Genomic DNA, 22857 nt, shown 5'->3' on the forward strand with positions numbered 1-22857 from the left:
GCGGAGCCCGAAAGGTAGGCGGTCGTGGTCGTGCGACGGCGTCGGCGTAAGTCAATGGGACGGTGAGTTGAGGCGCCCGTTCCAGAGGAAGGACCTCGGACACTTGCTCTTCTATAACATGTCGTAGGGTCGGACTAAGGGACGAACTTGAGTCCGGCTGGTTGGAGATGAGGGAGAGCTGGTGAGCTACTTCTTCCGGAACGAAAGCCTTGATCTGCGAGAGGAGGGTGGGACCGTGAATAGGGGAGGTCAAGCCGGACAACGATTCGTGCTGGGAAACAGGACGGCGAGTGAGGATGCGTTGACGGCGGAGCTCGTCATAGCTTTGGCACAGTTCAATGACTTGTGCAACAGTAGAGGGGCTCTTTGAAATGAGCATCTGAAATGCGTCCTCGTCGATACCCTTCATTATATGCTTGATTTTATTGCCCTCAGTCATGGATGCATCGACGCGTTTACAGAGATCGATGACATCTTCGATGTAGCTGCTAAAGGTCTCACCAGGCTGCAGAGAGCGCGACTGCAGGCGCTGTTCGGCACGAAGCTTTTGAACAGCAGGGCGGCCGAAGACCTCGCTGAACTTTGTCTTGAACACCGTCCAGCTTGGGACTTCGCTTTCGTGGTTCCGAAACCACAAGTGGGCAATTCCGGTGAGGTAAAAAGGGACGGTGGTCAGTTTCGTGATGTCATCCCATTTGTTGTTCAGACTGACGCGTTCATATGATGAGAGCCAGTCATCAACGTCGTGGTCGTCAGTGCCGCTGAAGATGGGAGGGTCCCGCTGACGGAGTGTGCCGGGGCAAACGGAAGACTGGGGAGCAGGTGATGGTAAGCTAATGGCGCTTGCGGTGGTCATGATGGCAGGGAGAGTCCGGCTGCGCAATTCCAGGATGACAGGAGACCCAGCAAACCTCCACCAATTATGGCAAAGAAGTCTGACACGGCTGTGGACGGCACGATGGACGTGGACAAGAAGACGCAACAGCGTAGGCTTAGCCAGTGACACCAGGAACAGCGTCTAGCCCGAGCCCCACTTCAGTAGCATTGGCGATCCGGCTGCGGAGCTCTGCACGGTGCACTTGTTCTTCCTTACACATTATATTATTACTTTTCTTACATTCTTTTAGTATGATATACAAACTATCACCAGTGCCTGTGATCCCCCCCCCCATGTAATACCCCCGTAATGAGGACGTTTGGGAGTATTTTTGAATGAATAAAGGAATAATGAATAAATAGACAGGAAACGGCATTTTTGATCATATTGGTACAGTTCAGGAGAGCATTGGCTCCTTTGGTAGCCCCTGGCAAAAGTGAATCCTGAGAGCCGCAACATATGCCAGCTCTGTGGCAGCGCTGTAGGATTTTGCAGTCGTAGTCGTAGGGATGAACTTGACTCTTCGTCGGGACTTAGGCGAGTAGGATTTATTAGCAGTATTTACATTTGAACAAGAGATACATTCGACAGTCTATGCGTGACTCCCAAATGGCACCCGCAAGACGAACATACAGCACACAGCTTACGGGTACATTGACGAGCACGCACTAGCAGGCGACAATTGCTGCTCATAAGCACTCCGCTCGACGTCATAGTTCGACGTCATTGAAGATGACCCGCCCTTTTGGAGGAGGAGGGCTCACATACACGTATACACACACACACACACAGGTGCAATGGTCCGGAGCCAACGTCAGAGGGGCTTCGTAGAACTCTGAGCCGTCCCGGGTAGCGCGCCCGGGTAGCACATTGTCTTGCGTCTTGGTCGGCGCGTGAGAAGGAGCCTACGACGACGTTCCCGCGGCAACTCCCCCACCCATAGCAGATCAGGTACGCGTTGGGGAGTTGGGTAACAATAGTTGGCCCGCCGAACTCATTCAGCGCCTCTACATTCCAGAGCTGCCTTTCTCCTTGGTCGCCTCGTGTGTCGGCAGACTGTGACGAATCCTGGGGCCCCCGTACCGCAAAGCACCCTTTTGCCAAGGCGGCGCATGGTCGGTTAGCGTCGTCGTCCTCGCTCGTTCTCCGAAGGGCGCCACCACCCCGGATTAATCGAAGCATCTGCAGCTGCCTGAAATAGCTGCAGGCCCATCCTAACAGCGCTGATGAGAAGAGAGCTGTTCTCACTGCCATTGTCATCGTCCATTGCTGCAGCCTTGAAGTCTTTATTTGTCCATGTGGTATTGGCACCAGTGAAATCCTGGAGACAGTTATTCCCACTGAGCAGCCTAACCTGCAGAGCTAGCTCCCCGGTACATTTAACCTTGCATGCAAATTGGGTATATCGGTCCCCCCATTTTCACCAAATTTGAAATCGCTGGCAGTTGCAGTTCTCCCACAATAGTGAAGTAAGTTCTACATTATTTGGAAGACATGCTTGTACAGCTTCAGAGAGTTTGCATAAGTATATTTCGCTGCAGAGGGTGTAATTAACCTGCATATGTGAAAATGAGCCTGTTCTTTTCCTTCTGTTTATTTTTGTACGTCTATTCCACCATTTTGGAGCTGCAGCGGTGGCGTAGAGGTAGAACACCCGCCTCGCGTGCAAGAGGTCCGGGGTTCGAATCCCGGTGCCGGCAATTTTCCACCGGATTAAAAAAAAAAAAATCCGCATGTTGATAAAATTGCATAAACAGGCCTGGAGTGTGTCCTGATCCCGGTGACCAGAACCAGTAACGCACTCCCTCACCAGAGCAGGATTGGCCACCCTGGTGTAGTACTTGGCCACAACCTCCTATATGAACACAACAATCAAACCCCGGCCCTCAGTCCCCAGCAGCTGCGAAGCAACTGACCATGGCGGCGGTCAGACCTGCGACGCAGCAGAGGGTGCTAAGAATCCCTGGCTCCGGACAGGCCGCCATTGGAATCTGAACCTGGCAACCTTTAACGCTAGAATGTTATCTAGTGAGGCGAGTCTGGCAATGCTATTGGAGGATTTAGAGGGCAGTAAATGGGATATAATAGGGCTCAGCGAAGCTAGGAGGCCAAAAGAAGCATATACAGTGCTAAAAAGCGGGCACGTCCTGTGCTACCGAGGCATAGCGGAGAGACGAGAACTAGGAGTCGGATTCCTGATTAATAAGAACATAGCTGGTAACTTACAGGAATCCTATAGCATTAACGAGAGGGTGGCAGGTCTTGTTGTGAAACTTAATAAGAGGTACAAAATGAAAGTTGTACAGGTCTACGCCCCTACATCAAGTCATGATGACCAGGAAGTCGAAAGCTTCTATGAAGACGTGGAATCGGCGATGGGTAGAGTGAAAACAAAATACACTATACTAATAGGCGACTTTAATGCCAAGGTAGGCAAGAAGCAGGCTGGCGACAAGGCAGTGGGGGAATATGGCATAGGCTCTAGGAATAGTAGAGGAGAGTTATTAGTAGAGCTTGCGGAACAGAATAATATGTGGATAATAAATACCTTCTTCTGCAAGCGGGATAGCCGAAAGTGGACGTGGAGGAGCCCGAACGGTGAGACTAGAAATGAAATAGACTACATACTTTGCGCTAACCCTGGCATCATACAAGATGAGGACGTGCTCGGCAAGGTGCGCTGCAGTGACCACAGGATGGTAAGAACTCGAATTAGCCTAGACCTGATGAGGGAACGGAAGCAACTGGTACATAAGAAGTCGATCAATAAGTTAGCGCTAAGAGGGAAAATAGAGGAATTCCAGATCAAGCTACAGAACAGGTATTCGGCTTTAACTCAAGAAGAGGACATTAGTGTTGAAGCAATGAACGACAATCTTGTGGGCATCATTAAGGAGTGTGCAATGGAAGTCGGTGGTAACTCCGTTAGGCAGGATACCAGTAAACTATTGCAGGAGACGAAAGATCTGATCAAGAAACACCAATGTATGAAAGCCTCTAACCCTACAGCTAGAATAGAACTAGCAGAACTTTTGAAGTTAATCAACAAGCGAAAGACAGCTGACATAAGGAAGTATAATATGGATAGAATTGAACATGCTCTCAGGAACGGAGGAAGCCTAAAAGCATTGAAGAAGAAACGAGGAATTGGCAAGAATCAGATGTATGCGTTAAGAGACAAAGCCGGAAATATCATTACTAATATGGATGAGATAGTTCAAGTGGCTGAGGAATTCTATAGAGATTTATACAGTACCAGTGGCACCCACGACGATAATGGAAGAGAAAATAGTCTAGAGGAATTCAAAATCCCACAGGTAACGCCGGAAGAAGTAAAGAAAGCCTTGGGAGATATGCAAAGGGGGAAGGCAGCTGGGGAGGATCAGGTAACAGCAGATTTGTTGAAGGATGGTGGGCAGATTGTTCTAGAGAAACTGGCCACCCTGTATACGCAATGCCTCATGACCTCGAGCGTATCGGAATCTTGGAAGAGCGCTAACATAATCCTAATCCATAAGAAAGGGGACGCCAAAGACTTGCAAAAATTATAGACCTATCAGCTTACTGTCAGTTGCCTACAAACTATTTACTTAGGTAATCGCAAATGGAATCAGGGACACCTTAGACTTCTGTCAAGCAAAGGACCAGGCAGGATTCTGTAAAGGCTACTCAACCATAGACCATATTCACACTATCAATCAGGTGATAGAGAAATGTGCGGAATATAACCAACCTTTATATATAGCTTTCATTGATTACGAGAAAGCGTTTGATTCTGTCGAAACCTCAGCAGTCATGGAGGCATTACGGAATCAGGGTGTAGACGAGCCGTATGTAAAAATACTGAAAGATATCTATAGCGGCTCCACAGCCACCGTAGTTTTCCATAAAGAAAGCAACAAAATCCCAATAAAGAAAGGCGTCGGGCAGGAAGATATGATCTCTCCAATGCTATTCACAGCGTGTTTACAGGAGGTATTCAGAGACCTGGACTGGGAAGAATTGGGGATAAAAGTTAATGGAGAATACCTTAGTAACTTGCGATTCGCTGATGATATTGCCTTGCTTAGTAACTCAGGGGACCAATTGCAATGCATGCTCACTGACCTGGAGAGGCAAAGCAGAAGGGTGGGTCTAAAAATTAATCTGCAGAAAACTAAAGTAATCTTCAACAGTCTCGGAAGAGAACAGCAATTTACAATAGATAGCGAGGCACTGGAAGTGGTAAGGGAATACATCTACTTGGGGCAGGTAGTGACGGCGGACCCGGATCATGAGACGGAAATAATCAGAAGAATAAGAATGGGCTAAGTGCGCTTGGCAGGCATTAGCAGATCATGAGCAGCGAGTTGCCATTATCCCTCAAGAGAAAAGTGTATAATAGCTGTGTCTTACCAGTACTCACCTGCGGGGTAGAAACCTGGAGGCTTACGAAAAGGGTTCTACTCAAATTGAGGACGCCGCAACGAGCTATGGAAAGAAGAATGATAGGTGTAACGTTAAGGGATAAGAAAAGAGCAGATTGGGTGAGGGAACAAACACGAGTTAATGACATCTTAGTTGAAATCAAGAAAAAGAAATGGGCATGGGCAGGACATGTAATGAGGAGGGAAGATAACCGATGGTCATTAAGGTTTACGGACTGGATTCCAAGGGAAGGGAAGCGTAGCAGGGGGCGGCAGAAAGTTAGAGGAGCAGATGAGATTAAGAAGTTTGCAGGGACGGCATGGCCACAATTAGTACATGACCGGGGTTGTTGGAGAAGTATGGGAGAGGCCTTTGCCTTGTAGTGGGCGTAACCAGGCTGATGATGATGATGATGATGATTATGATGATGTCACCACGTCAGCATCGACACTAACGTACTTGCAGAAGGTGTCACAGTCAGGCACAACGCTGGCGTCAAGGAGAGCGTCCCACGACGCTAGGGCTTGGTCGCGCGCAGCACCCTCATTGGCGGCAACACCGAGAACTTCACTGTAACCGCTCGCTGCTGGTGATGCCAAATGAGGCATGCGTGAAGCAATTGGTGATCGTGCTTGCCAGTACAGCCATCCAAGCAGCCTGTAGCATCTCGATTGCCATGTAGAAGTTGACCTTGGACTCACGCTTCATGCTCACATTGAGCAGAATCCGGTCAATCACACACTTGTAGTAGCCCGACTTAAAGGTCATTATAACTCCTTGGTCGAGGGGTTGCACAACTGCAGTGAAGTTTGGCGGCAAGAAGCATAGCTCTATCTTGTTGAACACAGTGGCAGTGTGGTGGGCCACGCAGTTGTCCAGTAAAAGACGTATCTTCCGGTTCAGCTTGCCCAGCCGCTCGTCCCACTCCCGCAGCCATTGTGTGAAAATTTGTCTTGTCATCCAAGCCTTACAGTTGGGCACATAACTCACTGGGAGCTTTCGTTTGCCTTTAAAGCATAATGGTGACGCACTTTTGGCAACCACGAGGGCCAGCACCTTTTTCGACCCATCCATGTTGGCACAATGCAACACAGTTACGCGTACTTTCCTCTGCTTACCTACCTGGCACCTTTGGCGTTCACCTTTGAGCGCCAAGATTTCTTGCGAGAGCATCTGGTAGAACAGGGCTGTGTTATCCATGTTGGACAAATCCTTGGCGCTGTGTTTTTATAGCAGCTGTCCAACATTTATCGCCACCCACACCACTGCATCATCGCGGTCGAAATACCGCGCTTCCCCGCTGACAGCCCTGCCGACGCTGTCATGGCGCTCTTTGAAACGCTGCAGCCAACCGACACTCGCCACAAAATCGCCGTGCCCCACGATGCACGCGAAGTCCCTCGCTTTGCGCTGCAACAGTGCCCCACTCACAGGAGTGCCGCTTGCTCTTGCGTCCAAAAACCACTTGAAGACCGCCTTCTCTGCAGCTTCAGAAGTGGGGTCTCACAGCTTCTTTCGGTCGCCTTTTACGCCATGTGCGACAGCACTGGTGACAGCTTCTTTGCTGCTCAAAATCGTCGACAGTGAGCTCAACACTATGCCGAAATCTTCGGCCACTTTTTACTTGTTCACACCAGACTCAACGGCTTTCAGCATAGCCACCTTCTGCTTGATCGATATCGTTTTGCGCTTCCGTTTGCCGTCATCCATCTCCTTTCTGGCGGCGGGAACTCGCATGAATGAGCCGATAGAAACACTGATATTTTCGATGTGCACAGAGGCAACGACAAGCAACAACAAAACTGCAGTCGGCACCACGCATGCAGTGGAAGAGCGGGTGGGTCCACCAGTCCACCAAGGGGAGGCCGGGATACGCGCACGGGAGACGCGAGGTTTTCAATACATGGGCATTTATTAGAATTTCAAGGGGAATCACGATTGCTTCATTATATCCATTAGTTTGTTATATCCCATTTCGTTATAACGAGGGTTTACTGTAGTTATGTTTAATTAAACAACTTTATAGGTATTGGCTGCAGACCCCAAGTGTGATATGCAAAGTTGTAGAGCAGCTTGAGAAGCCTCAATAAATTGTTTCTAACATGATATATGTCACGTAGTCCTTTTTTCCGTGTTCCAAATAAATCCCGTGAAATACGAAAAAAAAAATACACGTGACGGCACGATTGTGCACTGTTATTGTGCTCAAGCATGTGATGGATGAACAAGGTCCGCTACAGCGAGACTGGCCCACGACAAGGCATTATATGTTTGGTGCAGGTATCTAAGCATGCAGCTTTTATCACCTCACAGCCCAAATGCATGCTGCTGGCCGAGCGTTGCCGAAACGATAAGGTGTCTAAGGAGACGAAAGAGAACAAGAACATGGCTTTATTTTTTTATGCTTGAAATGGGCAAGAGCTGGCAGGCTGCCGACAAAGTGTAATGGGGTAGGGTGGGGAGGCGACGTTAGGGTCGGGATTATTTTCCACTCACCTTCAATCCAAAAAGCACCCTTTGATTAAATTGCATGTTCGAAGAGGTCACCATGTACTTCAATGCACATTTGGCATCTCATCAGTACAATTTCCGAGGCGTTCTCGATCATATCAGGGATGGAGTTGCAGACTTGTCTTAGTTTTTCTTTTAGGTTCTCTGACGTTGTGGTTGGTGTCCGGTATATTTGATCCTTGATGTAGCCTCAGAGAAAGAAATCAAGGGGAAGTAAATCTGGTGACCGTACAGGCCAGGTGATGGGTCCATGCCGTCCAATCCACTGCTGCAAGAATACTTCATGTAGGCATTTGCAAGCTTTTCAGCTGCCGTGCGCAGGAGCACCATCATGCTGATACCAAATATCCTTGATCCTAGCCAACGGAACTTCGCAAAGAAAATCCTCCAGTGCCCCATCAAGGATGTCCCTGACGTATCTTTCGCCTGTAAGCATGTTATAAAAAAACACGGGGCCAATGATAGTGCCACCGTAAATTCCACACCACACATTAACCGACCGCTGATATTGGTGATGTGTCTTCGAAACCCAGTGAGGGTTTTCGTCAGTCCAATAGTGAGCATTGTGGATGTTCACTTGGGCATTACCTGAGAAGGTAGCTTCATCGGTCCACAGTATTTTGTTGAAAAAGCGTGGGTCCTCTTTTGTCTGGATTATAATCCACTTTGTAGAGTCCTTTCTATTTTGTAAATTGCGGAGCTCCAACATCTGGTGCACCTGCACGTGTTACTGATAAAGTTGCCTTTTCCTAAGTACTCTCCACACTGAACACTTTGACACTCGAGCTTCAGCACCCACCCTACGAACACTTGCATGTGGGTCTGAAGAAAACTTTGACAGAATATCTGTCTCTATGTCCTCGCCCAGGATTGAAGATTTATGTTGTTTCTTCGTAAAAGTCCCAGTCTGTCTCAGCATTTCATATGCACGCACAATCAGCATTGAGCTCGGATGCATACCTGGATGCCAGCATTGAAATAGCTCAACCGCACGCCTTCTATGTCCACTTGACGCACCTAGGGCCAAAACCATATCCGTCTTTCCTCATTTGAGTAAGCCATATGTGCTGCTCAACGTTGGTCTCAGCCCAATAGCATTGCTGTGGAGAACATGCAGGGATACAGGTTCCTCAGGGGCACTGGATATATTGCAGTTCGCTAGGATTGGTTCAAACAAGCTACATAAGGTACGATCTACGTCCGGTAAACTGGAACAGCCTGCATGGGCAATCTCTCAGGGACTGATGCACCGGTCACGGTGCAGAAATGTGAAGCCAGACACGACCACTCGATACTGCGACCACAAAGCGATGCGCATGTGCGGGGTTCGAGATCAAAAAAGAACGTCTGGTAGACAGTAAGTGTTAGAAGGAGAGCAGACAAAGCCAAGGTGAAAAGGGTCATCATCTGAAGAAGACATGCGTAATCTTCCTTGAATGTAGCCAAGGTTTTCTTACCATTAGTTAGTTTTGTGCCTGTGTGATTTATCTGCTGTTATTTGAGCCCTAAGGCTTAAAGTTGTAGCATCATCGTTAAATTCAAAAACTACTACAAGGTCATTTGTGTACAAAGGTCAAATTGTAGCAGCCATCATCACCTTCCATCGTTCCCACGCGCTTCGTCTTTTCCTTCTTTCAAGCAGAATCAAAATGCTGCTTCCGTCTTTTCTTTTTCGGGGCCTTAGACGCTTTATCGCTTCAGGAACGCTTGTCCAGCAGTATGCATTTGCACCGTCATGCTATAAGAGCCACATGCCCAGATACCTACAACAGGCATAATGCCCTGTCGCAGGCTGGTCTCTCTGCAGCCGACCTTGTTCATCCATTGCACGCTTGAGAGCAGCACAATAACAGTGTGCAAGCGCCCCGTCACGTGGTATTTTTTCATATTTCGCTGGCTTCCTTTGGAACGCAGAAAAAAGGACCACATGTCACGAAGATGGCAGCCAAACCCCGCTTTGTTGCCATACCGTATAGTTGCTTTCATTAGCGAGGCAGTTTGTCAGCATTTTGAGTCTCTTGTGGCTTCTACGAATAGATTTGCATTGATTCAGCACCAAACCGTATTAGTTGTCAATGCCGAACGAAGCAGCGCCAATTGGGCGTAAATGCAGAGGCAATGTGGCATTGGCCAATGTGGCAATAGGCACCAAGCCATTGCTTAATGTTTGCTCTTAATCTCGACATAATGAATCACATGGGACGGCCAAAAATCGTTCTTTATTCTGAAATGTCGTTATAGTGAAAGTTCCAAAATTAACCATTCGACCCATCAACCCATCAGTTCATAAGTTGTCACCATTTGAGCTATCCACAAAAACGTCTCTGTTGGCTCTCAGTCCATGCTGTTGCTATTTTCCATAGATTCCGCCGCCACACATGACAGAAGCACTGTATAATAAGAGTGACGCGCACAAAGTAGACGCTGATGCTGAGAAAACTACTGATGAACAAGGAAGCTCCACATCTCCTTCAGAGCACAATGTTTCTTGTTTGCTTGTTTTCCAAATTCCTTGCCGTAGACACCACACTTGTCTCACTTGAAGCGGACACCTCAACTATTCCAATGCGCAAGTGTACGTAAATTACAGCGTCCAGAAAGTGCAGAGTGTGACCGTGTGGCTTCCCTGCAAGTACGGAGGGTACATTTCTCCATGCCTCGCCTACCCCTATGGCTGCTTGGTTGACTCTCGCAGCATCATTGCTGACTCAGCAGTACCTGGCAACCTTCATTGCTGAAGTGATGAAAGGCATACCCTGCAGGACCCTGGATTGAGGGACCCTCTCCACAGCTGCAGCTCTTATCTTTTTGAACAAACTGTATCATCTCCGCATGCTTAGCTAGTACAGCTGCAGAAAGAAGCGTGAAAGAAATAGTTGTGGTGCAGAACGAAGTGCAAAAGAAGGAAACGATGCACTTGCATTGCTAGGCGACATTTCCCTATTCGGAGCATAAGCTCGCAAAGCCCGATGCGTCATTGCCACCGCAAGATGCTGTGGTGTCTTGCTTCCCTCTGGTGCTTGGACAGCCTGCCTGATTTCCTCACGGACGACCTCAGTCAGAGAAAGTCGTGGTACCAATGTCAGAGTCACCTGAAGCTTTTGGAGCTCTTCTTGAACGACAAGCCTGATGAGCTCCCGCAAGGCATCAGTGTTGTCCAAGAGTAGAGCAAAAGGGTTACGCGATAGGGTCACGCGATAGGGTCGACATGTGTTGGTGATACTGCCTTGTTCGCTGCTGCAGTGCCTTTTCTGTCGATGTGGCTTCTGCAAAAAACTCTGCAAGGGTCTTGATGAGTTGCGTATAAGGCCCCCAGGTAGCTCTTGCTTGATGCCGTCCATCAACTTTCTTAACTTCTTTTCTTCTGGTATGGATGGATCCATGCGTCAGAAAAGTTGTCACATATCTTCCATAAACATTGCAGTGCTTTCGTTCGACCGCTGTACCCTCGCCTGAATTGCAGATTCAGCTCGCTCCTTTTGATCGAGGCATGCACATGTACTAATTAGCTGTCGTCGGAATTCATCCCATGACGACAGGGCCGTCTCATGGTTCTCAAATCATGTCCGCACATACCCTCGAGAGCAAAGTAGGCGTCGTGTAGGTTACACTCTAGAGTCCAGCAATTCAATTTCAGGACACGCTCAAAGTGATCAAGCCATTCTTCAGCATCCTTGAAAGCGTCCCCATGGAAGGATTTTTGGATTTGCTGCTGGTTAAGGACGAGCTCGGTTGGTGCAGTTGAGGTAGAAGAAGGAACTGATGTACTCATCCTTTCAACATGATTGGGTAGAGGCTCGTGCTCAGGTGGTAGTCCTTGAAGTTGATGGCTTGTTCGTACGTGAAAAGGAGTCAGCTTGACCGGACTTTGTACTGGGCTTGTAGATGGGGTTCGATAGCATGTACCCCCACCTTGACCACAAAATAGTATTGTAGGGTAAATACGGGGGCTGGCAAAAAGGATGCTGTCTCTTTAATGGCAGACCAGAAGAAGAATGTGCAGCTAACGCACTTCATGGCGTTGACTATTACATGCGCCTTCTTGCGGTGTGGAAACCCCACATTATTGTGTCAATATGTCGTACTTCTCTATGCATAGTACAACTATATTCACTATTCTTCCCTCGACAAGTGTCAAAGATTGCATTCGTCCCTCTCACATCACTGCATCAATATCTCATTCTGTACATCTGTCTAAATTGTTCACAAGCTATGCCTAAAGGCAAATGCCAAAGTAGTGTGCAAACATAAACATTGCATAAAATTACATTTATATTGTTGAAAATTAGAACAGTTGTGTGCGCCACATTCGGCTGTGCAGAATTTAATTAACCACTTAGCGAAAGCTTCACTTCCCATAGGTTCCATCATGTCCACTTTTATTTTATGTGGCTCATGTGGTGAAGAGGCTCCAGGACTTCAAGTTTCTTGAAAGCCTGCTGTGCTCCTTGAGGCCAAGATGTTTGGAACCTTAGACAGAGTTGTTACTGTTGTCTTTCTTTATTTTAAACAGCAGCAACATGTGCATTTATTGTTGCGTTGTTTGCCTTTCGTGCAGGCAAGTTCGACAACGGAACCTCCGATAGCGTGTGCGACACTGCAGACACCGTGCCTGAGTCAGTGCCATCGAGTCCGAAGCGCAGGGCCACTTGCTCAGACATGTGCATCGCCTATGCAACCGTCCCCGGTTACACGGCACTCAAAAACAGCGAAAAAGGTTCATGGTTCCTCGCGGCCGTCGACACGGTCTTCAGTGAACACGCCAGTACCATGCACTTGGGGGACTTGATGCGCCGCGTCCATGATGCCGTTATGAGGCGGTCCTCCCACGACGGCAGCAAGCAGACGCCCTGTGTGGAGTGGCGGGGCTGGACGAAGAAGCTGTACTTCAACCCGGGTTTCTTTGTTGAACGCAGGCCAGAGGAGCCGAAAGATTACATTGTGTGTGTTGACCATATTTCAAACATGCCAGGGCCTTGACTATCACCCTCTTTTGTGAATGCAAAGTGTGCCTGCGAGAATTGCCTCACACGTGCTTGCTGCCAGCCTTGCAGAGACAGCCGCTTCAGTGGGATCAGTATACCCGCTGGTGCCATTGATGAAAAGGAAGTCCACATGACCTGAATAGCCTAGTTCCACTTCAGTTGATTTTGTAGCATTTGCAAATGTACCAACAACTGTAGGATTGCGGTGCCCAGAAGCTTCATGGATGCACTGAGCTTGAACTTAAGATGCCATTTGGCTCAGCTCCATTAAAAAACAATCCATGTGGCGCTTTTTCACCATTTTGCATGGGAGCTACATAACATGAAGAAGGCTCAGTCTCTTCCTAACATTATACATTGTAACATAACATTGTAGCACAGAATGTGCTCAAATCTGTCAACCCACTCATTGCAGTAGCTTGCTTTTATGCGTGCAGGTTATGTTATCTAAGCTTGGCTGAAATGGAATGGAAGGGTTCTATAACTAAGGTAAATCGATTAACTGTGAGGCAACCCCTTCGAACTGTTGTGATTTGAAATAGCTTACCAACTTGCATACAAACCAAGGCCTCTTGTTTTTAGACTGACTCGTCAAATGAGCTCCTCGTGTTATGTATGGATCCCAACAATCTTCAGGCTCATTTTGCATACCCAGTCACAGTTTTGCTTTCAATGTACTATTGCCGACCGATAATTCGGGCTTGATGGGGACTGCCTAAGTGTTAGAATTATTGGTAGTCCACAGTATTGGACTTGCCAAAAAGCAAGTGAACCATTCCACAAGTAGCCAAAAACACAGTTTGCCATGCTTTCGGATGACCACTTTCAGGAATATGTTCACTTATGCAGGATTTTGTGTGACTAGTGTAGCATATATCGGCATCTACGAGCACCAGCATTCTTGGCACAGCACCAAGCATGCTGTTTCATCATAGGGCCAGGAGCCTGTTTTCATTGTCCGCCACTTCCGCCATAGGGCCAGGAGTCATTGTCCGCCACTTCTCTCACCCAGTCAACGCCCTCGTCAGTGCAGACACCGAAGGTTGAGTTAGTGCTGCCTGAAACAACTTGAAGAAGTCATCAGGACCATGTTGCTATTTAACACATGAAACAACAAGCGCTGAACACACGGAACCAACACTGGTGGTACTCGCACTACAGTGCAGCTGTACAGTGGCTTCCCAGGTTTGGCTTTGCCTGTTCTGCGGTTTGGGTGCAGTTGGTACTACCTGGTAAGCTTCGCTGGTTTCGGTTTCGAGAAGATGCTGGTAGCATGGCTGATGAACATGCCACGGTGATGCTGGCGCCACATTGAGGCCAAAAGATAGCTATTTCTACTCGATTCAGTGGTGATTTAACGTATGATCATGCAGGTGGAGTCCGAATTATTGAACACCGTGCTTTAAGGTGTCCGAAATTTCAGTCGTCCTTATGCAGTCTATGGGGCCAAATGCAGTGCTGCGAAGCAGTTCGAATTATCAAGCATGTTCGAATTATCGGGGTCTGAAATACTGGTCAGCGATATGTTGTGGATTTAAGGCATTGCTCATTGTGTAGTTAAACATGGGTGCCACCCCGCTGGTACCTGTGCACCGTCATTCTTTTCTCAAAGCTCATGTTTGGTGTCTGAAAAGCAGAGCTGCATGATGGCAACTGCAAAGACAACCTCCACGCTGCCTCATTTGAAATTGATGGGGGGACATTATGAGTGTCCCTTTTGAAACAGGGTGGTGGCTCTTGCCACCGAGCCCGAAAGGAAAGGTGTGTTAGGCACCATCTATCTGCGGGGTAACAAAGCTGTCCAGTCAATGAGGATGCAGTACAGTTCTGAGGAAGCTGCTGTGGAAGTATGTTTTGTTAGGTAGTGTTATAACGATGGCCTATTCTTTTTTTCTTTCATTTTTCAAGTTGGAAATGATACCTTATGTTAAATTCTGTACTAATGTAGGGTATGTGTGGTATGCTCAATTGTTGGAGGCAACCTGCAAGTGTGATTTCGAGAGATTACTGTATTTACTCGAGTCTCGAGCGACCTTGATTATAGGCCAATGTCCGAAATTTGCGAGGCCACAAAGTAATACAAAACTTTTTTCGCATGTAAGCCGAACAAAGAAAGACAATTTTATTGAGGAAAGAGCAGGCATTTCATTAAATAACACAAGAGCACTTGTTGCAAGCATATCCACTGTTCATTCATCATCTTCATCTGTGACATCGCTGTGCTCTTTGTCGCTGACTTCTTCTCATAGTGACAATCCTCACTTCCACCAAAAGATATCGAAATACTGCACTTTCGGATGCTCGCTCAATCGTTTTCAGCTGGAATTTCATGTCATGCTGCTGCAATACAGTTCGCCTGCTGGGTAAGCAAAGCGTGCTTGATACTGGTAGAAGTGAGCTGATGCTCTTGAGACGCCAGCCATCCGGTATAACGTTTATGCGAGACCTATCCTTTAATGGCAGTTGAAGTTGGCTCGTCATGCCTTCAGGTATAATCGCTATGTCTGTACCACTTTGCGAAAGCACGGTCTTTGTATCGGTACAGTGACCACGGTAGGATTCGAGAACAAGAGTTACTCCCCACACAACAGGGCTCCTGCATGGCATTGCCAAACCGTATTAACCCATTTCTCCACCATTGTGCTACTCGTTTTACCATCCTTGCGAATACGCACGACAAGATTTTTTGGAAACATTTCTCCAGCTAGAAGAGTCTTGCACTTGAAAACAGTGTATAGTGACAGCTTTCACTCAGTGGCAGTGCAGCACAACATTACCACTGTTGGTTGCTTTTTGTACCCCATAGTTCTGAGTTTAACTTTTTTGGTGCCCTTTTCATTAATCATGAACGCCACAGGGATATCAAAGTAAACTGAGATCAGGTCACCGTTCCCAATTTGACCTCGTAGGTAGGCCTTCTCCAGCTTTGATTACATAGTGCAGATATGCAACGAGCTTCTCCTCAGAGTCACTGGGGAGATTTTGACTTACTGAAGCCGAAACACTTCATAAATTGCGTGGCCCCTGCTGGCCTTGAACTGGATTCGTGCAACACCTGGCTTCGTGCAAAAAGCCCAGAGATTGGAGATGAGGTGAATGGCCACTTGTGTCAATTGGAAAGGGTTAAGGGAGGAGGAGAGGTGACAGCTGCCAGAGACAGGCGTGCTCATAAATAATGTTGCATGAGCGTCATGTCCAGCTGTTGCATTGAAAAATTGTGCGTAACGGTGTGACCATTTTGTGTAATGTATAGAGTAGTAACAGATCAGATTCTTTTGAAGAATCCTTTTTCAAGAATTGCTCTGTCTCATGATTAGATGCACAATTTTATTCACTCTAAAAGGCTGTTATAGGTAAGTTGTTGGACAGCACCTGGGTGTTGCAAAGCATGATTTTCAAGTTCTACCTGCTTTAGGTTTTCTTCTGTTCAGCTAATGCTGAACATGTAGTCATGGAACTCAAAGGCTGAAATCAGTGACTTTATTATATTTTTTTCAATCACTTTGATTTTTATCCATTTACTTCAGCATAATGCTAGGCTCTAGGCTTTGCGCTGATAAGTAAACCAAAGACTGAGCAGCTATGTGAGGTCCACTCTTTCTATTTCGGTTCCTTGCCAGGATAACCGAAAGTCTGCCCTTTATCCAGGCGTACTTTCATGGAAAATCCAAATGTGAAAAAAGTTAGACTAACGGGATTGCATTTTTTATTCTCTAGGCTTAGTTTGTGGTTTTTGCCATCTTTGGTGACTGGATATGTGGCCGTGCAAAATTGAACGCATGAGTTATCAATTTGTGAAAGATGTTGAACTGAACTGAATTCTGGGGTTTTTCGTACCAAAACCATGATTTGATTATGTATGAGGCATGCTGTAGTGGAGGACTGCATCTTAACATTGAGAAACGTCATACTTCCTTTCTGTAGTTCATTTTTCCATGATAGTACCAGTATTCTTGATAGGTAGGGTAATTGTCAGCCCAGATGTAACAACATCTGGTTATGCTAGCAGTTGAACTTTCACGTTTCTTTTAGTATCACTACAAGTGGAAAGCACTCAGTGTGCGAGGCCAATACTTTGTTAAGCTGTTCCTGGTTTGCCTCGTCATTTAATCATACTTACTTTCTTCTGTGCCATACAGTGCTCACATGCGTGAGATGCTGCTTACTGTAGCCAGCTAAGTTTGATGGGTTCCTTGGGCCATGTACTGCGCAATTTTGTCCTTTGTGGCCACATAGCTGTCACACTGCAAAGAGGAACCCGTGTTTGCGTTGTGTGCAATGCAGCCTGTGTAGTGTGGTACGGCATATCTTTGTCATGCTACGTTCTCGAAGTATGGTCTGTACAGGCAACAGACATGGCATTGTTGTAGCTCTATTGCATAGTTCTCATTAATAATATTATTCAATTTGTTACGAGTTCAATGCTGCTGGGAGCACCATAGTAATGTGCAGTACACTCCTCTTAACCCTCCAAATGTAGTTTTTTCTTTCCTCAGTCCCTTCCAGGCTTTTTTCTTGTGTCGGTTTATAGTTGCAATCCATGGCTACATAAAAGCTGGTCTTTTGTTGTTGTTTTCTCCCAGTTGAGTATCTATGGACAAATTATAATTTCCTTCATTTGTCCTTTCCTTCAGTTCAGTGCTCTAAGCCTGTGAGCTTGGCGTCCAGGGTACCTTTCCTCATTATTTAGGCATACAGTGTTTGACGAAGAAAATCATTAATTTGCCTTTTCAGGCGGGGTGTGCAAAAATCGTGTGCAGCATATACCCTTTAATTCTTTTAATTGCATGTGGAAGCAGAGGAAACATTTTTTTCAAGAAATACCATGGAGAATTTATTGCTGCTGTATAAAGATTTCTTTTGCTTTGGATAGGCAGGATTGTGTATGCTCAATTAATAAATTCAAGCAGACCTTTTATTGTAAGGGCTAGCAACATGTTCTGATTGCACTGTGTGGTATATTTTGAATGTGTTAGGGCTGTTGCGTGAAATAACGAAATGTAAGCGTGAGAAACTGAAATGCACAACTGACAAATGCAAATAAATATGTGTACAACTGTGAGCAGAGATCTAAGGCTGTGAAATTTCCCTCACTGTGGCACATTTTTGCTGACTCCTTTGAGACCTGTTGCATGTCGAGAAGCTCATTTCTGCATGGTTGTTTTTTGTTCGTCAAACCACTCTCAGAGTGCTAGTGCCTGTAATTGCAAAAAATAAAATAAAGAGGAGATGAAATCTAGAGTTTGAAAATATTAGCCACAGTCATAACTATGTACTATCCACACAAGAAAAGCATGAAAAAACTGAAGTGCAAAAAATATGTGCAATGCATAGTAACTGCTTAGTAGTTTATACAAGTGGTCTGCTAGCTTCTGCTGTCCTGTTGTAAGCAATGCATTGGTCATGCAGGGACATGCTTAAGACTGCTTACAGAAATAGTAATGTGTTATATGCAGAGAAGTTAAGGGGGACCTCATATTTCATTAAAAGTAATGCAGGTGCATATTTGGCTTTGAAGAGTGCAGTAATTGGAAACAGTCCTGTTGAGCTGACGTACGAAATAATTGAGGCATCTTGGATTGCACAGTGTAGCATAAACTGTGTCAGCAATTTCAGAACCAGAATCCATTTTGTTGTGATGAATAGAAAGACAGGAGGAGGCCCCAAAGTCAAAGACTATAAGGGGATCTGCTCGAATTGATTTCTCATTGTCAAAAGTACATTAGCTGTCTGTCTGTTTATCATCATCATCAGCCTGGTTACGCCCACTGCAGGGCAAAGGCCTCTCCCATACTTCTCCAACTGCCCCGGTCATTTACTAGTTGTGGCCATGTTGTCCCTGCAAACTTCTTAATCTCATCTGCCCACCTAACTTTCTGCCGCCCCCTGCTACACTTCCCTTTCCTTGGAATCTAGTCTGTAACCCTTAATGACCATCGGTTACCTTCCCTCCTCATTAAATGTCCTGCCCATGCCCGTTTCTTTTTCTTGATTTCAACTAAGATGTCATTAATTCGCGTTCGTTCCCTCACCAAATCTGCTCTTTTCTTATCCCTTAACGTTACACCCATCATTCTACTTTCCATAGCTCGTTGCGTCGTCCTCAATTTATGTAGAACCCTTTTCGAAAGCCTCCAGGTTTCTGCCCTGTACGCGAGTACTGGTAAGACACAGCTGTTTTACACTTTTCTCTTGACGGATAATGGCAACCTGCTGTTCATGATCTGAGAATGCCTGCCAAATGAACCCCAGCCCATTCTTATTATTTCAGTCTCATGATCTGGATCCGCGGTCACTACCTGTTCTAAGTAGATGTATTCCCTTACCACTTCGAGTGTCTCGCTACCTATCGTAAACTGCTGTTCTCTTCTGAGACTGTTAAACATTACTTTAGTTTTCTGCAGATTAATTTTTAGACCCTTTCTTCGTCTTTGCCTCTCCAGGTCAGTGAGCATGCATTGTAATTGGTCCCCTGAGTTACTAAGCAAGGAGATGTCATCAGCAAATCAGAAGTTACTAAGGTATTCTCCATTAACTTTTATCCCCAATTCTTCCCAATCCAGTTCTCTGAATACCTCCTGTAAACACGCTGTGAATAGCATTGGAGAGATCATATCTCCCTGCCTAACGCCTTCCTTTATTGGGATTTTGTTGCTTTCTTTATGGAAAACTACGGTGGCTGTGGAGCCGCTATAGATATCTTTCAGTATTTTTACATACGGCTCGTCTACACCCTGATTCCGTAATGCCTCCATGACTGCTGAGGTTTCGACTGAATCAAACGCTGTCTCTTAATCAATGAAAGCTATATATAAGGGATGGTTATATTCCGCACATTTCTCTATCACCTGATTGATAGTGTGAATATGGTCTATTGTTGAGTAGCCTTTACGGAATCCTGCCTGGTCCTTTGGTTGACAGAAGCCTAAGGTGTCCCTAATTCTGTTTGCAATTACCTTAGTAAATACTTTGTAGGCAACGGACAGTAAGCTGATCAGTCTATAATTTTTCAAGTCTTTGGCGTCCCCTTTCTTATCTATTAGGATTAAGTTAGCATTCTTCCAAGATTCCGATACGCTCGAAGTCATGAGGCATTGCGTATACAATGTGGCCAGTTTTTCTAGAACAATCTGGTCACCATCCTTCAACAAATCCGCTGTTACCTGATCCTCCCCAGCTGCCTTCCCCCTTTGCATAGCTCTGTCTGTCTGTTGAGTGTGGTTCATTTCTAGGGACTCCGGCCATTTCTCGTGTGCTTTGTCTTCGACACAGTTGATGTATATCAATCCCTCATTAATGAAGCTTACATGTCCTTGTTTCCTGAGCTGTGTTAGAGCTGTGTAAAAGGACACCTACTGTTCTTTATTTTTCCTGAACCTGTGCGTTGTGTGTTTGTTGTCGACCTCGTCATGGAAGTTATGTTGTGTTAAGAACAGCCTAGCCAACTGTTTTTTTTTTTACAAACAATCAGATTCGTTTATTTTGGTAGAGTACAAAAATTGACTAGAACAAAGAACATAAAATCCGTCAGTGCCTTGTTCTTTACTTTTCTGCTATTACATTCTGCAATGAATGTCATCCATCTTGCCCAACTACTAATGCTCAAGCGTTGTTCGCTCACAATCATGCTCAAGAGAACAACATGTGTGGATAGGTTATGTGATGTACAATGTGAGTAGTTCAGACTGCAGCCAAAAATGTACCTTGATCACAGTGATGTGCCTGAAAAGCCTTGGTTTTGATGTGTGTTTATTTCTGGACATATTATAGGTTCACTGTATTGTCATCTGTACCTGTTGATGTGTTCTATCTGTGCATTCGTGCAACTAAGACTACCTTCTGCTGTGTGATCGTGAAAGGGCCACTTCTCACCACTCAGCACTTTGTAGACATCTGTATTGTACTTTGTTGGCTCCTGTGAATATGCGCATGTATATGTCTGGACATATTTTTTATTGTTGTCTGGCCATTGCAAGTGTTAACTTGATAGCCAAAGCAAGAGATGAAAACATTTTTTTTAATGCAGTAAAAAGGGGCAAGTTCTGTTTAATTTTAGTGGGCTGCTTAATCCAGTAATCCTGTTGTTTTTCTCCTCAATTTACATTATTCGCCATGAGCGTTGCTTATAAAAATACAATTGCGAGGGAGATAGTTGTTCCAACTGTCCACTCACTTCCTGCAGGTTTTTTGCACGACCTTCCTTACCTTCTATATTTTCACCAGCAGAACAGCATGTCATAGTTCTGTGATGTCAGGCTTTTTGTGCAGGAGTGCCTGCATCCCCTACTGCGCCCTTTTGTTTAACAGTGTTTTGTGGTGCAGAACAGTCTGATTCTGTTTTTAGTGAGTTTTATAGTCATTGATGTTTTTCTGTAGTGCAGTCAGTAGCCAGCTAGTTCATTTCAAACATATTCAGCTTACCCACCATCGGAGTGAGAAGCAAGCATTGCAACCAGCTAAAACAGATTGGCAAACGTGACGATGGCGTCATGCATATCCCAGTTGCTTTTTTCTGAGCTAGTTCAGACCTTGATGCTGTAAGAAGCCACTGGAAGTATCCATCATCCTTTGTAACTGGCACAGATATATTTTAACAATAGCTGCTGACTTACTAACTACTGTAATTACCACTTTCTTCACAAGAAGTACAGTGGAAACATGCTATTGGGCACATTTAATTATCAAATTCTCACTGTCCTTAACTGTAGTAAAACACCACATTCCCTTAGAGCTTGGTGCTGTTTTGCGGACACGAATTGGTCTAATGCTGTGCATGCAAGGCGCCTGCAAAGACCAAAGGCACAGGAAATTACGTCTGTGCTTGTTCTACGGCTTTTTTACGCACTGCTGTGGAGCTTGTCCTTGTCATGGTGAACAAATGTGTGTGCATTTGATTTTAGGTACTTGAGGATTTTATGTTGAGTGTCAACAAAGGCTGGCTGCTTTGTTGATACCCAACTTGCCTGCACCAGTGAAGAATGTGGCCTTTTATACACACAGAGCTCAATTTTATGTAAGTTATCTTTATTTGGACTGAATTTTAGTGGGGATTTTCTTCTAATGAATATAGAAGAGTGTACTTGCAATTTTCACTTTGCTCTGAGGATGGAATAACAGTGTATCAGTGCTTAGGTGTTTGCAAAGTGAGAATTTGTTATTTCCAAGGTGCAAGATCTCATAAACTGCTGTGCAGTGTTGTGTATCATGACTTTAAAAAATACTTGTGCCTTATTACAAGTTCTATGTGCATGTAAATACAAAAATAAATAAAGTTTCCTTTTGATTTGTTACGTCCAGTGTATTGCTGGGCCCATGAAAGCATTCTTGGCATACATAGGCAGAATTAACATTCATTTGAGAGTCTGAACCACTGCTCTAAGGACACAGACACCTATCAGACATTTTATGTGAGAGGGGAGGAAAGGCAGGGAGATTAACCTGGCTGAAGCCAGTTTGCTACCCTGTGCTGCACGACAGGGAAGAAGGAAAGTAACAAGAAGTGACGTGTGCAGTGAACAGTGTTCACTTAATATACAAAGACAGCTGCACACGCCAGTCGTAGGGCTTTAATAGCTTTCTGTGCCATTGACAATTGGTCGAGTCTATGGTTCCACAATCTTAGGGTAGCACAAGATGTCTCTGGTACGCAAAAGAGCAGTAGCAAAGGATGCAGATGATGGTCTGACCACTCATGCTGAATTTGCACGAGGCACTGTCTCATTCCGAGAAGAAAATAGTAGACGTCTGTAAATCCAACACACAGCCACAAGAAACAGTAACAGTAGCATAGCCAGAAAGCAGGCAACAAATGAGATGACTTCTTTCCCTCGCGCATCGAGAATCCCTTTGCCATGACAGCAGGATTTATTTTTAATTTTTTTTCTCTCTCAGAAGCCTCGCCTAAGCAGAGAATAAGCTGGCGTTCGTGAAGAAATTCCCGTTTACCTGCTGACATAGCCGTGCATATGCTCACAAATCCGACACTTTAGCCTGCACACTGCACTCGTGTGGCATCCAAAGGGCGAAGTTCCTTTTTCGTCAACGTCCCGCCAGCTACACGGACCCATTTTCTTTTCT

General features: G+C 45.7%; 1 protein-coding gene across 1 annotated transcript in view; it reads left to right on the forward strand.

The window, feature by feature from the left end:
- The window catches only part of LOC126524376 (caspase-7-like), a 161786-nt gene extending 139716 nt beyond the window's left edge, over positions 1–22070 (forward strand). The window contains exon 6 of the mRNA XM_072287375.1: positions 12354–22070. Coding sequence (XP_072143476.1) covers positions 12354–12775 — 422 coding nt within the window. The 3' untranslated portion in view covers positions 12776–22070. The remainder of the gene's footprint in view (positions 1–12353) is intronic.
- Positions 22071–22857: the final 787 nt, after the last annotated feature.

This window comes from Dermacentor andersoni, chromosome 3 (genome assembly GCF_023375885.2).
Source record: "Dermacentor andersoni chromosome 3, qqDerAnde1_hic_scaffold, whole genome shotgun sequence".
In the NCBI taxonomy this organism is placed as follows: Eukaryota; Metazoa; Arthropoda; class Arachnida; order Ixodida; family Ixodidae; genus Dermacentor; species Dermacentor andersoni.